The following is a 16,551-nucleotide window of genomic DNA, read 5'->3' on the forward strand; positions in this document are numbered from 1 at the left end:
TCTCTGCTGGCATGAGCGTTGCTTAGAAACTACTGTCGCTACATGGGGTGGCCCTGCCTTGCCTTTGGGCTCGGGAGACATTGCATCCTGCCACCATTCCCCTTTCCCTTTCACATGCTACATGGGAGAACGCTTCGTATGTGCCGGTCTCCCTCACAGCAGAAAGCTCTACTGGTCATAGCTCTTTTGACTGCAAAGCTGATCTTTGGTTGGCCGGTAAGGAAGAGAGTAGGAAAATTGCCCTAGATGACCAGCATTTAGGCACCTCTGCCCCTATCCCTTCGTATGACTTTGGACATCTAACGCTGCCGTTAGCGCCATCGGGTCAGGGCCTCCCTCCCAGACAGCGCTTCTGCTATTGAGTGTCTTCCAGCTCGGCCAGAGAGGAGCACCCTGTGGGTAAGGGGTACCCACCGGAGATGAGAGAGGAGGCAGGGGAAAAAGTGCCTGTACTTTTCAGCATCCCATAAGAAGAGCAGCTCTGTGCACCCACAAGCCCCTGACAAAAAGACTCTGCCCGAGGCCAGTGGGGTCTATGCCGCCTTCTCCCTGCCCCAGGTACCTAAAAGCTTTGTCAGACTCACGGCAAAAACTGTGGCTCCTCCACTGGCCGACATCCACCTCAGCGTTCTTGCAGGCACTGGCGTAGCGTGCCACCGAGTCGCACAGCTCCGACCTGTTGCCTCCACTCTGGCACAGACGGAAGAGGCACGTCCTGTAGTAGGCTGAGACATTGACCACGCCATGGCACTCCAAGAAGGAGCTGTTCGTGGGGTCATTGATGATGCCGCAGCTGGAGCGGCTCCTGTAGGACTTGAGTAGTTCTGAGTCGTTGTTGCAAGCCTTGAGGAGGTCCCCGCACTCCCCGTTGCAGATCTCGTCAAATGTGGTCCAGCTCTCCAGGAAGAGCTCTAGATTGTCTGTGCACTTGCCCTTGGGCAGGCAGAACTCATCGCTGGCATTGCCGTTGAAGAAGCCACACAGGCCCCCAGTGCAGTTGAAGTAGGCAGTGGAGAGGCGGATCTCCAGGAGACCCGAATTGTAGTAGCCAATAGCCAGGAGGCCCTCTGACTCCATCATGGTGCCGTTGTCGCTACGGTAGATTTCCAGGCGGCCGGAAGGGTGGAAATAGGGCAGCTCCACATCGTAACCATTCACCTACAAGTAACAAGCAGATAGAAACACTTCAGGGAGGGTGACGTGACTTTGCACGGCTGTTCCCACCTGCTGTCTCCACCACACTGAGTACGCTAAACGCTTCCTGACCTGGACCCACCCTCCAAGGCCCAGAGCCTCCTTTGAGTGAGGGCATACAGTTGTTTCCTTGCTTTTTGCCCTACAGAGAATGTTTTTCCAGGGAAAAAAACAAGTTGCAGGAGACTACCACAATGTCAGGAAAGTCTCCAGAGCTGACTCAGCATGCAAACAGGAATAACGGTGCTGTGACAAAAACTTTGCAGACACCTAAAGGGCCTCTACACAGTGACAGCCCACACAGGGTTCCTCCAAGTCCCAACGTGATGCCTAGGGCCCCAACCTGGGGGAACGGTCCACGGCTACAGACCCACGAGCCCTTCTCCAAAGGCACACTGATTCATACCGTGAGCCACTGCTTCCTGCCCCATCCCTGGAGTGAGCTGCTCTGATGGCAGCACCTTTACCTTGATCTCCGACAGGCTGGTGCCTCCAATCTTCACCTCTTGGCCGACTGCCTGGATCCGCACGACACGTGGCCCGTTGGGAGTGGATCCGGGCTTCTTTTGGCTGATGTCCACCTCGATGAAGTCCAGTCTCTCTGGGCAGGTTTTGAGCAGCGTGTAGGAGTGCTCCAGCGGATAGGTGAAGGCGACGCCATCAAATGTCTGCAGCACCTGGTTCTGCCCCACCAAACACAGGCTCTCCCGCTTGGGGTAGCAGCCCCGGTAGCCGTTCTCAATGGCGCAGACCTCTCCTTCAGGACAGGTGGTGTTAAAGCACCTGGCCTCCCCACCGTCCTCGCACTGGCACTCCACCGTGCAGTCTGCCACCGCCCAGAAGGACTCCCCGACGCCGTAGTACCGGCCGTTCACATCGCAGCCGCACTTCTGGACAGGGATGCAGCGGTCCGTGCTGAGGACGTGGCCCTCATTGCACTCACAGCCCTCGGCACATGGGGAAGCGCAGGCCAGCGGGGCTGTGAGGTCTGAACACGTGGCAGGGCACCTGCTGGTGCACACGGAGTAGTGGCTGAGCTCCGGGCACTGCACGGCTGTTGCTGTGGGTGTAGAGGTGAGACAAACAACAGGAGGACCATATTATGGCATGGTTCGGGGCCAATTACCTCTTTCCCATTGACCCACAGCGGAGACAATGCAGAGTGACCTGGGAGCACCACTTCACAGTAGAACTGCCCCCTCCATTTCCCTCCCATGCCTCCCCGGCCATTCCTCTCATGCAAGAAATAGCTTCTCCAAAACAGCCCCAGAGCCACTGAGCCGCCCACCGCTATTTAATGCTGCAAGTGAGGAAGGTGGGCCAAGAAACCTGCCACCAGCCAGTCCCCATTCCGGTCCAGCCTCCACCTCTCATCACGGCAGCTAACCGTCTGCAGAGCTCCCACCTTGTCCCACCATTTTGCTGGTGCAGGAGTCTGATGCCGTGGAGAGAAAGGACCCTGGATTTCTCCCCCCTTGTCTCACCACTGCTGGGCACACAGGCAGACCCCTGAAATTGCTCCCCTCCTCCAGAGGGGAAGGCTCCCGGCACGAGCACACAAACACTTACCGCATCCCGTCTGGGTGCGCCACTCTCCTACTGAGATGCCCAGGGCCTGGCACACTGCAGCGTACGCCTGGATGGCTTGGCACAGGCTGGTGCCATTATCCCGTGCGCCGCAGAGGTCGTAAACGCAGCTGTGGACGAAGGCGGTGGGGTCCACGACAGCGCTGCACTCCCACAGCGGCCCGCCGGTCTTGTTGATGAAGCCACAGTATTCGGAGGTGAAATAGAGAGACTCGGTGGCAGCATCACAGACGCTGCAGTTGTCCAAGCAGCCGGGTGAGCATTTCCGCTCAGGGTGCGGCACTCGCCAGCTCTCGCCGAGGTCCGGCACGGACAAGGCCAACCTCCCGTCAGAGCGGAGGGTATCATCCTCGGGGTCTTTATTGTAATTCCCACACAGACCGCACGTGGCGTTAATGTATGTACCCGGAACGGAGACAGAGGCGTAATGTTGTCCGTCGTAAGTCACTAGCAGGCCAAAGTCGGTCTCTAGGGCTGTGGACAAGCCACTTTGGTAGACTTTTATTGCACCCAGTTCCAGAGAGATAGGTAGGGATACCACCAAGTCATCCACCTGCGGGAACAACACCAGACAGCTGAGCTGGCGCATGAAATAACAAAGCCCTCATACTGGGACACAGACAGGAGCCATACAGCCCCGTTACAGGGTCTTAGGTTTAGGGACATGCACAGAAGGACAGCCATTGGTAAGCCACAGGCATTTGCCACCATGCCTGTCACCGGTGACCGTTCCCTGAGGGACACGTGGGGCCCAGAAGTGCCATCCCACGGTCTCCAAGCTGCTGTCACGGTCTTGCTGCCGCCTCAGAGGAGCCGGTCTGGCAAGTTCTCCCCTTTCAGTGAAGCTCTTACCTTTGCTTTCCCAAAGCTGCCCTTGGGGAGGACGATCTTGTGCGAGTAGACCTCCACAAAAATATCCCTCAGCCAGGAGACGGAGGAGCCGCCTCTGTTCTCATTCTTGGCCTCCACGTTGAAGTAGGGCAGCTGGGAGCCTGGCCAGCACTGCCTGGCGAGGAGGTAGGAGCAGGAACCCTGGAAGTGAAAGAGGAAGCCATCGAAGGTGTGGTAATGTGGATCTCCAAACACCACGCAGGTGCTGCTCTCCACCGGCACGCACTGGAAGAACTTGGTCTTCAGCTCACACGCTTCAAAGGGGCCACAAGTCATCTCCTGGCAGAAGATCTCGTTGTTGAAGTCCAGGCAGCGGCACTTGGTGGTGCAGTTGGCATTGTCCCAGAAGATCTCCCCTTGACGGAGAAACTGTCCTAGAAAGACAGAAAGGGAAAAACCCACGCTACATCACTTCTCTAAACAGAGGAACATGCTCTGACTGCACCGCATCAGTCCCCGGAGGGGTCTGCCAACCCTTTGATCCAGGCCGCCGCCAAAGCATCCTGCTACCGGGCTTCTCAGCTGCCTTCCTTGTGCAGACTCCAGGCAAGAGCCATTCAGCAGAGTGCTGCGATCGCAAGCTTCATTTTCAATGTACGGTGTGTCCCCCTCAAGTCCTACCTGCACCACAGGTCCACGGGATGGTGCGAGTGCTGTCGTGAATCCGGGGTCAGTGCTGCAATCCACAGGCTGGCTAACTTGAAGGCTATTCCTTCTGTTTTGGACACCCACCACCTTTGTTCTGCTTCAGTATCGTGGGACACAAGAGCCATTTGTGCTATTTTCTCAAAGGGAAAGTTCACTGGTAAAGCTGGCACCTTTTGGAGGCCGTTTCCAGCACTGTCACTGTATTCGCACCATCCTTCAGCTTTGTTGCCATCTCCATAATTCCTCTGTTCACATAAATTTGCTGGTCGAAGAGCGACTCTGCCATCAGTGGCCCAGAAGCAATTCGCTCCCATTCAGAAAGCGCTCATAGTAGTTATGAAACCAAAGAGCTGTTGATAAGTAACTTCCACACCATACACCCATGACGACGGGAAACGATGAGTGATCACACAGCAATAGACTGAGCAGACTTGTTACACGGCGGTGCTATAAAGGGAGGCAGGTTTGTCTGGTGAGAGACGTGAGAGGCAGAGAGGACGGGAGAACAAGGGTGGCAAATACCCGTGAGAGTTTCCCTCTCCTCCATATGGCCATCTTTCACACTTCTCATGTGCGCGGTTTCCACCCTGCGCGCTGCCTGAATTTACCTCACCTAAACTTTTTGTTCTCTTCCCTGCCTCCTACAAAAAAAGCTATTTTCTGCTTCCCTGCAACAAACATCTCCTCTTATCAAGACCCACTTGTGAGGGTTCCTGCACCAACTGTCCTGGTGCAGGGGATTTGGGCAAATGAGCACCATTAGGCATGGCAGGCCTTCTCACCTCCAGCGCCTTGTGCTGCATCTCCTCTCATGAAGGGCAAACAGCTGTCCACCGTGAAACGCAAACCCAGTGGTGAGATCTACCCACACTGCCCTCGTCACCTGCAAAGCTGAGACTCATTTTCAGCCCCTTTACAAAATCCAGCTTTTCTTCCTGAGGTCAGCAGCTGGAAACAGCTGGAGCAGTTGGACCTGAAACCTCCGCTGAGGCTGCAAGAGCCTTGGGGTCTCGTGAGCCTTCTTTGGCACAGTCCTAAACCAGGACATAAAGAAACCACATGTCTCAGAGTGGTGACATCTCCAGTGTCCATCGGCAAGTGACGATTCTCTCTTGCTAGAAAGACTCTCGGAGCACAGGGGACACTCCTGACAGTTTTATTTCTCAAATGGTAACACAATAATCTCTCTCCAGCAAAGTCCCTGTGCAGTTGCTGTGTGCATTTATTAATCCCTTTCTATCCCCACGCTGTTGGTGATGCACAGACACAATAACTGGTGCAGGGACATGGTATTTGTCCTGCCCAGAAAATCTGCTGTTCCTCCTGCAGAAACAAGGGCAATAGGACCACACCATCAGCTTTCCCACTCAGGGGGTCAGAGGAAATTGCCATCCGCAGGTCATTCCCGTTGCCACCATCAGCGTCACAGAAAAGAATCGAGACGACAGCTCGGTGGCATTCTATTCCTGCCAAACACTTGAGCTCCGTCCACCCTTGACTTCAGGTTAGAGTTCTGCTTCTGGGCTGCAAAAATGGAGGCTCACAGCCACACCATGCTACTAAAAATCACAGGAAGCAAAAAAATATAGCACTGATGACAGTCAGGCCTCATCTGCACTGAGAATTTGCTGCAAATATTCCTTGCAAGCTGGGTCCAGCTGTCCGTGAGCATGCCAACATCCCCCTGAGGGAGGCAACGCCAACCAGGAGAAAGGGCAATCAACGGCTAATGATGGCTTCTTCACATACACTGCCGAGGATGCTCTCCTGCCAAACTAGATGTGCCCACGCTGACACAAATGACAAAGCTCTCTGTCCACTCTTCAAGGTGTTAGCCTTTTGCTAACAACGCTGGAAGTCGGGCAATGACTGTGCTGTGTGCAGCAATTCTGAGACGTGCATGGGACCCAAACCCCGCTTGCATGTTTCTGTCCCCACAGCTGCAGTTCAAGGGGATGCCTTAGCAAAAACACAAATTGCACAGCAGCGGCCCAGAGCAGTCAGGCACCTCTCCATCAGCATCCCAACAACGTTAGCTTTCGCTACACTGCACCTCAAAACTTGAAAAAAAGCAATACCGTTTCATCCTTACCTCTCAGGCTGCATCCATTGGCTGGATCTATTTCTCTGCCATCTATTTTGAAAGCCCAGCGCCCAGGGATGTTAACATTGGTTGTTTCTTCGATATTGACTATGTCTGGGGTTCTGGAGCCGGGGATGCTAAAGAAGTTGGTGATATTTCCACCATTGAAGCCAGCCTAAAACAGAGAGTGAGCAGATTTCATCACACATCTTTGCTACAGGAAAGCGATGCTGCATTTCCACACCTCTCTGTTCTCCGTAATAACTCCTGAGAGTATCTTCTTTAGTTTTAAAATCTCTTTTCAGGGATTTCAGTTTTCAAGTAGTTTGAATGTGAGTGAAAAGGTACTACAAGCAGTATGGATGCATATTTACACATGTATATATGCATGTATACATATGTGTGTATGTGCATATAGATCTATGGGTGTATGTATTGACTGGCCAAGATAAAGTGAGGAAGCGACGGAGGGAAGCACCCCTTATGCAGGGAACCTCCCCCCCTCGGGCAGATGGACTGGCTGTGACACCACTACTAATACCAGATTTTGGAGCGCTCATCACACTGTGCCCAGCACCGGGCTTGCAAGGCCAGTGCTGGGGACGTTAAGGGACCAAGTGGCATGAGCGAGCACAGATACACTGGGAAATCTACAGGCAGCCTTCTGAGAGCTCAACAGAGATGGGGATATGGGAGCGAGAGCCTCACCTGGGCCATCACCCCGCCGAGACCGGTCAGGGGGTCTCCTCCACTGGCTGTCCCTGTGGTCCAGCTGATTTCGTGGTAGTTAAAAATGGCAAAAGATGATACTCCATCTGTGATCAGGACAGCTTGGAAAGTGTTTACCTGTTGAAAACCATAAGCACATTCACAAGGTAATACCGCTTTTCTTCTACTGCTTCCTGGTCCTTCTGCCACGTTCATCTCTGGCCTGGGCGTTGAAGAGTGGCAGAAGCTGAACGAGACCCGAAATATGCTCACGCTCACTGCTGCCACTCGGCCAGCTCCCATCCCCACCGCTACCTCCGCCCGGGAGGATGAGGAGACCATCTCTGATCCAATTTAATGCCAATAGATGGCAGCATGAGAATAAGCTCGCGGGGAAAAAGCAATCGGCAGGATTTGGGTTGTTATGACCTGTTATCTTCCATTACCCTATCTTAGCTTTATTCCTCGCCGCATTATCTTACCAGTTCCCTTCTGCATTCACATCCTACAATACTGTTAACAGTGGATTACATCCCAGTCAGCTATGTATATTACGCGCTTTGTTTGCCTGCCAAATCCCCTTGCTACCTGCTAAATTTGCTGCTGGCATTCTTCCTTTCACTTGAAATGACTCTGCATTTCCAGCCCCCTCCAAGCTCCAGGTATATTCATGCGACTACCAGCCCGGGCCCCATGCTTTGCCAGCCGGCGAGGGCAGCGTAGCCTGGACCTCTTCCCTTTTACAGTTGTGCAGAAAGACAGAAGAGGCCTCTCCCCTTGAGGTATCCCCTCTATCCGTGCAGATTCAGCAGCAGAGGTCATCACTGGGAACTACCAGTCAATCACTTCTCTCAGCTGTCTGCATTTTCCTGCCCTTCCTATCCCTGCCCATCCTAGACTGCTCTGCGCCGGGACCGTGCCGTGATAAACAACTGCTCCTCCTGCCTCTGAGCGAGCAGGATTTTAGCAGGGGACAAAGCATGGGGGCCCCTTTTTTAATTATTCAAGAGCAATACTAGGAGCCCAGCTACCTGGGCACTGCAAACTGTGAAGGAAACTACAGCCACAGAAACGATTATCAGGTGATATGGGAAAGCACATTGATCACACCAGGTCATGCTAGGAAGTGTTAGGGCTTACCCTGCCAGCAACTCCTGAGCACTGCAAGCGGAGAGAGCTGAGCCGCTCCACATTAACAACAGGTCACATGCTGCTGGATGAAGGAAAGACACCAAAACCGAGGGGCTGGGGGTCACTTTGCACCACTTTACATTCCCTTACAGCAAACCCAGTAGTTTGATTATTGGTGCTGAGGGGAGTACAAACGCCCGAAGACTGAGGAGGGGACCCCAGGGCTCCACTCACTACTCGCATGTGACAAAGGATGTCGCTTCCAAGGCACATCAGGCTCCTGCCATGAGAAATCTTGAAAACCGAGGCGAAGCAGCCTGTATGAGCTGTCAGGGAGAGTGAGAGGTGTGGGCAGAGCTGCCTCACGGCAGCTGCAAATGGCACAGTTCACACCGGGGCAAGCTAATGGGAAGCCACCATTTCCACTCCCGCATCCTTTCTCTGGGATTATGCCTCCTATGTCTGGTTTCCTCTTCACCATCTCAGCACACTTGCTCACCTTTGCCAAGTCTTTTCCCATGACTGTGAGATCAGAAGGCACTAACACATAAAGGCAATATCTCTTTGATAGTGCAACAACGGCTCTTCGATGGAACAACAAACCCCGCTCTGGTCAGGTGCCTCTTGGTCGGGTACCATGAGCTGACCTGGTACCAGAAGGTTTCGGATGGCTGGCACTCCTCGTTAGGAGCACTTACATGAACCACAAACATTTCCCTGTTTGGGGCTTATGGCCAAACATGCATTGAGCACTCTAGCCATCTAACAAGCTCTCAGAAACGGAACCGGTTTGCTTGGGTGTCATCAAGAGACAGTAACGGCAGCATCCCCAAGGCCACATTCACAACATTGTTTTCTGCAGCTTTTCTGCATTGCGATGAATTTCCTGCTTAAGTTGCATCATGCTATTCTGCATGCCAACCCGGAGCCCTGGCTGCTATTGAACGGGTAGGCTGCTCTAAAACAAAATAAATTGCATTGTGTTGCAAATGTAATTCTTCAGGCAATACACGAATCTCTATATTGCTTGCTGTCTGCAAATATATATGTATGTATTTTTTTTTCCTGCAAGTGCTGCCAGGACTGGCAAAAAATATGCATTAAATCTCGAGCCTCTCTAACAAATGGAAAAGAGCTGAACTGTTTTTCAGAGCCGACTCCTCGAGACAGAAGGTGGCAGCTTTTGGCACTCACAGTACACAGGCTAATCCTAAACAACCCTTTCCCCAAACAATAGCAGGGATGCCTCGCTCGCTGTCTGCACCCCAAGCTTCCGCATGGGCCCTACCGGCGATGAAACAGCGGTCTGACACAGACCTCCTGACATCAGCTGCGGTCACAGCTCACATATTTATCAGGTATTTAAAAGCTGTTCATGCCCTGGAAAACATCACACTGCTATCCCCATTCTCTGAGATACGAGTCGCACATTTATGGCAATATAACAGAGCTACCACGGCCGAGTCGCTAGCGTGACTCTCTGGTCAGCCTGGGTCGGTCTCCCCATGCAGGCAGGTCAGCTGTCACCACAAAAATGCTGTCAAGTATTCCCTTTGTTTTTCTCCTTCCTTTCTCAATGTCCACACAGGATTTCAGAGAAGCCATTCAACACTTTTCTACGAGATGCCCTCGCCACCCTCTTGGATTAGTGCTGTGGAGAGAGCGTTTCAGCCTCTGCCACAGAAAAAGCTGTCATGATTTGAAAGGAAAAGGGTTTTTTGCCAAATAAATACAAATTAAAAGATTCCATTTTCTCTTTCCTGTCTCCAACTGCTTGGAGAGTGGATTACTTCCAAAACTTAATTTACCATAGATTCCTGCTCCTTTTCTGCCGGAGTAGCCCTCCCTCCTCGCAGAGGCAAGGAGCAAATAACAACCTTAGCTTCATTTCAAAGCTTCTGTGGCCTCGCAAGGCGAGCTTAGGGTGCCAAACTAAGCAGACTCTCATTCAGTCTGGGTAGTCGTGAGCTGTGGGGAGGGAAGGGCAAGTTACAAAATCCAGCCTCAAGAGGAGGACCAAGGAGAAGAAGGGAGCACAAAGCATAAAATTATGGCCAGCCAGACATATAACGAAGGGCTTCCCATCCACCTCCACAGCCCATTCCTTCCGTCACGCCGCTGCCTGGCTGTACCTTTCCCCTGTGTTAGGAGGCATCGCTCCCTCTGCCCCAGGCTGAGTGCGGAACCAGTTTATCCTGGACTCCTGTAGTGGACAGATCTGATCCATCATGGAAGGTTAGCAGGGGGGCTGCCCTCCAGTCCCACTTCAGGACAGGATGCAAGCATGTGCACGCTTTGGCATGTCCCTTATTCTCTGCTCCATCCAAGGGCACCGCTCCCCACGTTGCAGTCCCGGGAGGAGCCTGCTCTCTGCACGCACCCTGAGCACACCCACCTCGGCACGCTCAGACGCCGTGCACACAGTGAGGCTGCTTTCGGCACCGGGCTGGCCACTACTGGGTGCTTCTGGGTCTCGCCCAACACCCTGGCCCCATTTCTGCCATGATAACGTGCCTTCAAACTGATTTACTCTTTATAAACTGATGGCACAGGAGCGAGTGGGAGCCTTGAGTGGTTTATATCACAACAGAGCTACTGTTCACTGCCAAAACTTTGGCTCCTTTATAAAGGCCTTTCTTCCGAGGTGCCTGTAGCCCCCTGCACAAATAACTCTGTTTTATCACTGCAGAAGCACAGGCAAAGTGAAGGTCACGTAATATAGTTCAGAGGAAAAATGAAATTCGCATTTGTGTCTAACAAAAAATAACTACACTACAATCAAGCCGAAAACTCCTAACTGATGTTGAAGCCTTGTTTAGATATGCTGCCTACAAACACCAAAGAGGCAATACTTTCCCTGGAGATCTGAGAGCAGGGAGCAAGGCTCGTACACGCTCCCACGGGAGAGCACAAAAAGTCTGAGGTGCTCCTCTGCCCAAAAGGGAACACAGGAGCGGGAACACAAAAGGACTCACTCAATTTTACACACAAAAGCCAGGACAGTTATATATATATATATATACCCAGACATATACTGAACCATCAGACACCACCCGTCAAGAAGCACAGCCGATTGCTCTTACCGGAGTGGTGCTGCTTCCTCCGTAGAAAGTGACTTCCTCCCAGGTGACGATAAAGATCCAGACAGCGGAGAAAGAGGACATGTCTTTGAAGTGCTTGCGGATGTCTTTGGAGGCTCTCCTCAGCAGCTCGGGGTCGGTGCTCTCCCTATAGTAGATTTCTCCCCGGATGCCATTGTGCACGTCCGCCCAGAAAGGCGCAACGAAGGCCCGTCCGTCCGTCAGGGGGAAGGCTTCTGGCGTGAACTGGCTGACGAGCGCGTTAAAGGAAATCACGCCGTTGTTGTTGACCTGCACAAAGAGACACGCTTTTGTTTGAGCAAGCATTTGCAGGTAGCAGAAAGCTGCTGGTTTATCAGAAAATGCAGGGCGAGTGACTTTTGGCAGAAGGTGGCTTATATACTGAGAGCTGGTGAGGCAGCCTGACCATCTAGGCAGAGATTCAAATTCATCCTACCAGTGGTGGCCAAAGGCTGAGTGCAGGAAGCCCCAAGCAGGAAAAAAACCTTGAAAAGTCTGCAAAACAGGGCTCCTACAGGCTAAGACAGGAGAGGCACCCATCAGAGCGGGATGGCACCTGGCTCGGCTGGGACTCTGCCTTGGGGCCCTGGGTTTACCCAGCCTTTGGAGAGCAGCTCTGCAGCACTGAGAGACCCGGTCAAATAACATGGGCAGCTGCACGGCACGAGGGCTCCCAGGAAAAAGAGCTAAACCATCAGGTCCGCTGCCTTCGGCTTTGTCATCCGTGACAGATCCTGGGGCTCCCCAAGAGCAGCATGACACGTGGTGCCACGGGCAACCTCCCCAGAGTCTGCTGAAGATGCTCTTCAAAACAACAATTATTTTTGCAAAGCACGGAGAACAAGTGGCCCTGCTGTCCTGGATGCTGAAGTCTCCCACCACACAAGGGTTTGAAACCCCCTCGGGATTACTGCTTCCCCAGCATTGCTGTGTACAAATGAGCTGGTTGGGTAGAGGAACAAATGAGTCTTTGCCTCTCTTCTGAACCTGCAGGGCTGGCAGGTTTATATCCCACATTGGACCCCGCGTGCCCACCAGAGACAAGCTTGCCACAAAACATGGACGCACTTGGGACCTGGCATACGGTCACGCTGACTTAGGCCCCTGTCTAAGGCGCTGTTTTGATGCTCTCAGGTGAGCTCTCTCTTAGCCCAGCTCAGAGGAGACAGTGTTCCCTTTGTGAGGCTTTTGCTGTGCCATCAACTGAGAACAGCAGCAGCCTGTCCTTGTCTTGGGCACCTACATATGGGTGCAAACCGTTGCCCTTTTTTTTTCCCCTGTGGGTCTCTGCATGTTCTTGCTTCTTGTCATGCAACAGGAATAATGTTCCCTGTGTCAAGGCCTTAGCTTTACTGTACCATTTAATCACCTACAAAGAAAATTTATTGCCTTTTATATTCCTTCCCCATGAACATTAGCCCATTAAATATACCTTTGACTTTCTTAATCATAAAACCTATCAGTTCATGAAATCTAAGAACTTGTCAGGTAGGTGCTAATAAATCTTCCAGTTGACGATGGGGAGAGCACATTTAAAATGCAGCCGCTAGTGGTAAGGAAAAGAATAAAGGGAAGGTGTGCTTCTCCACTTACATAAACACTTCTGTACGGGGCTCCAAAAAAGATAAATGGGATGGAGATCTTGATCTCGGGAGAGCTTCCATCATCAACTTTGGGTGTTTTTGTGTCGTTCTGCCAGAACGGATACAGACTCGCCATGGCGTGAGCTGGAAGGAGAGAGAGAGGAGTGTCCTCATCGCAATGTCAGGACCAGTCCTGAATTCAGAGAGGCCACGGCAGGGCCTCTGGGATTGCCTATCCCCACACATTGACCTCCTGTGAAGAGCAAGATAGCTGCCCTGCCCTCACCACCTTCCTTGGTGTGGACATGCCAGGGATGCTGAAGGTCTGCTGGCCACCAGCCTGTGCCTAAGCTGTGTGAGGTTTCAGGGTGCGGGTGAAACTCCATGCTGCACACTTGAGGCAGCAGCCTAACAGTGACTAGCCAAACCGGTACTTGGCCACGACGCCGTGTTCTGCATTGTGGCCACTGAAGAAAACAGCATCGCCAGCAGCCAAAGGTGGTCTCAAGCCAGGGCAGAGGTGCTAGCTCTGGGACTGGGTCATCAGAGAAAGCATCATCCAAAGGTTATTTAGGGCAACAGCAAAGTGACCACAGGATGTGCATACAGCTTGCAGCTGTACATTTTGCTTTCCATGTGACTGCAAGCAAGTCGTAACGCCTATGTCTTGGCTTCACATCGGGACAACAAGGACAACAGGTCCATCCCCCCCTGCTCCAGGATGGGCAGGACTTGCTGTTTCAGATGGTGAGGTGCTCAGGTACCTGGGGACCAAACAGCATCAAGACTGACCCCCAAAGCCATGCTCCTGGCAGCAGCCACTTTCTCCCTGCCTGCACGGCGGAGCCCTCCCGGGTGCCATGGACAGCCCTCCCTGCCGGACCCCCACTGCTCCTGGTGCTGGGCTACAGCCCGAGGTGTCACAACCGCTCCAAGGTTTCCTGGCAAAATTAGATTTCCTGCTAAAAGGCACTGACAGTGAACATAATTGTCTCTCATAAAAATAGTTCAGAAGAGGGTTCTGACGTACTTCAATACAAGCCTGCCACTTTCTACCAGACTAAAATCCATTGGCTTGAGTCTCAAGCGGGCACTTCTGGCCCTAGGGCACATGTCCTTTCCCGTTCCAGCCCCTGCCAGATCTCTGCTGTCATCTCATGCTCTGTTTCTTCCAGTTAGCTACTGATGTGGCTCCTCACAGGGCAAATGGGGATTTTGCTGGGTTTTTCTCCCCCTCCTCCTCTCTTTGACATAGAAAAGCAGCATCCTGTCCTCGCGACATTCAATCTTGGCCGACATGAGCCACCAGGCACTGAACAATCCTGGCTCTGTTCACCTGGATTCAGGACATGTTTTTATTTTCTAGGCCCTACCCTGCGCTGTTTAGGGGCCTCCAGCCAACGACAGCTTGCTCCGCACCCCACTGTTACGGATGCAGGAGGGGCTCTCGGTGTTACCCGAGCTGGGGGATGCTCTCTCCTGCACCCTGAGGGTGCTCCCTGCTTGAAACTGCCTGGGAGAAGGGAGAGTCACCATCTGACCTTTCTTCACAGGCTCAACTGGTCCAACTTTCCTTGGGGGGAAAAGGAGACAAGGGGAAGCCTAGCCTAACCCGCTGGCATCCTGACTTGCTAAGAGACATGCACGGGGCCCCTCAGAGAGCTCCACCGGACATAAAGGGAGGAGGCGTGTGATGATGTCCGAGCCGCAAGCCTGGTTTCACAGATATATCCAAAGGGCCGCAGCAAAGCTCCCGGCTGCCAGGTAGTAAAACAAGTCGTTTCACAGCTGTTACACACCTGACGAGTTATTACAGCTGAGGCATAGCTATGAGACACCAATTGTACTTCTTTTTTAAACGGGAAACTCAGCAAAAACTTCTTGATGCCAGCTTTTTAGCACTGCTAGTGCCACACTACCATACCTTTGCATGCATCACCTCATCCAGCCAAGCAGCCCAGCAGGACCTGCTGATTGTGATTTTTGTCCCGGTGGCACTTCCCACGGGTGAACTGGTGGCCTCACTTCCCGCGTGAGGAAAGAGAGCCACAGCTTTTGCCTGAGCTGTCCTGAGCCTGATGGCAACTCAGCAGCTGACCAGGGAAACAGCTTCCAGATTTCCCGACTCTCCAGCTCTAGGTTCCCTTGCTAGAGGTCCTCAAGCCAGCCACACATCTCGTAACCAGCCACACAGTGCACATTTGCCACATTACGAAACTACAGAGGCTTTTCCTGCCCATACCAGCTCCACTTGCCCTTTTTCAAATTGAAACATGACAAAGATTAATTACTGAATGAGGCTAGCAAGCTGCTCCTGTGCTTTTCAACATCATAGAAAACCACAGCTCGGAAGGGGTCCCTGACTGCTGGCTGGTCTCACCTCCTGCCCAAAGCAGGGCTGACCCCGTGGTCAGAGCAGGTTGCTCAGGGCCTCATCCAGCCCAGATGTGAACACCACCTCTTCACAAAACAAAACGCACCACAAGAAATGGAGTGTGAGCAAAAAAGAGAGGTTTCCTGCTGCAGGCTGCAGCCCTGTAACCCTGCTAGAGGCACCTCCATGTCTGCTGTCAGATGTCCTCCGCAAGCACCCGAGGAGAACCTTGCTGCCTGCAAACCATGACGTTTTGCTATTGCTCACCCAGTTTGCCCTTTACTGGACATAGGTAGGTCAGCCTGCTCAGCAGTCCCAACACCAGAAATTTTTCAAACTCCTATTTCGTGGCAACCGGCCAGACCGTCACAACCTCTGGAATGCTACATGTGCGCACAGGCAGCCATGTAAATGATATATGCATGCATACATTAAAATGCTCACTGAACTCAACAACTTCTGTGGCCTGTATATCCTGCTGGCTTTGCCAGCTTCGTATTCAGTGCGGCGTGCCAGCTCCTTGTTCAATTTAAACTATCGTTGCTTCATTGCTCTCAATGAAGTGAGGGCCATTTGCGCAGGCTGCCGATCCATCTCCCAAGATGCAAGCTGTCACTCGTGCAAAATTGGCACCTGTGCTTACCCACGAAGGCACACCAATCTCCCCGCTTAGCGCTCACCCTTAAAAATTGGCAGTCCCTCCCTCCGCATGGGAACACTAAGTTCACCCTGGTTCTTGTCCTTGCTCCAGCCAAGGGGCTGGGTGGCTCCAGGCAAGGGGCTGGGTGTGTTTTCCAAGCCCTCTGTACTTCTGGGGTCTCTAGACGCAGCACTGCTCTGAGGTGACCGCTTTCCCAGCACAGCTGATGAGCATCGGCCTCCCACCACCCGAGCGGGAGATACTCACCTCGCTGCCGTGCAGTTATCACCAACAGGGCCACCCAGGTTCCAAGAAACAATTGCTTGTTCATCCTACAGGAAGGAAAGAAACCCGGACATGCATCACATTGGTAGGAAACTGTATCCTCGAGCAAATCCCGGGTGACGTTGAGCGCCATCGCTTCCTGAAGCCGTCCAACTGCTGCCAACACATGGATGTTTCAGAGATGGAGGTCCCTCACCCACCAGGCAGACCCAAAATGCCTACTCCATTAAACGGTGTAATGAGACTTCCCTGGTGATAACAGCAAATTACCCTGCAGGTATTGTCAAAGTAAGCCCCTAACCACATGGAAGAGCTGCTGCTAATTT

The 16,551-nt window shown here is 52.7% G+C and overlaps 1 protein-coding gene across 1 annotated transcript in view; it reads right to left on the bottom strand.

Moving 5' to 3' along the window:
* The window catches only part of TECTA (tectorin alpha), a gene marked incomplete at its 3' end in the record, with an annotated part of 28,086 nt that extends 11,815 nt beyond the window's left edge, over nt 1-16,271 (bottom strand). Inside the window, exons 1-9 of the mRNA XM_009707984.1 lie at nt 16,208-16,271; nt 12,937-13,070; nt 11,326-11,613; nt 7,112-7,249; nt 6,413-6,578; nt 3,634-4,046; nt 2,764-3,334; nt 1,662-2,254; nt 585-1,158 (exon numbers count right to left, since the gene is read on the bottom strand). Coding sequence (XP_009706286.1) covers nt 585-1,158; nt 1,662-2,254; nt 2,764-3,334; nt 3,634-4,046; nt 6,413-6,578; nt 7,112-7,249; nt 11,326-11,613; nt 12,937-13,070; nt 16,208-16,271 — 2,941 coding nt within the window. The remainder of the gene's footprint in view (nt 1-584; nt 1,159-1,661; nt 2,255-2,763; nt 3,335-3,633; nt 4,047-6,412; nt 6,579-7,111; nt 7,250-11,325; nt 11,614-12,936; nt 13,071-16,207) is intronic.
* Between the last annotated feature and the right edge of the window lie 280 nt (nt 16,272-16,551).

The sequence above is a fragment of the Cariama cristata genome, unplaced genomic scaffold (genome assembly GCF_000690535.1).
Source record: "Cariama cristata isolate BGI_N322 unplaced genomic scaffold, ASM69053v1 scaffold21399, whole genome shotgun sequence".
Lineage (NCBI taxonomy): Eukaryota > Metazoa > Chordata > Aves > Cariamiformes > Cariamidae > Cariama > Cariama cristata.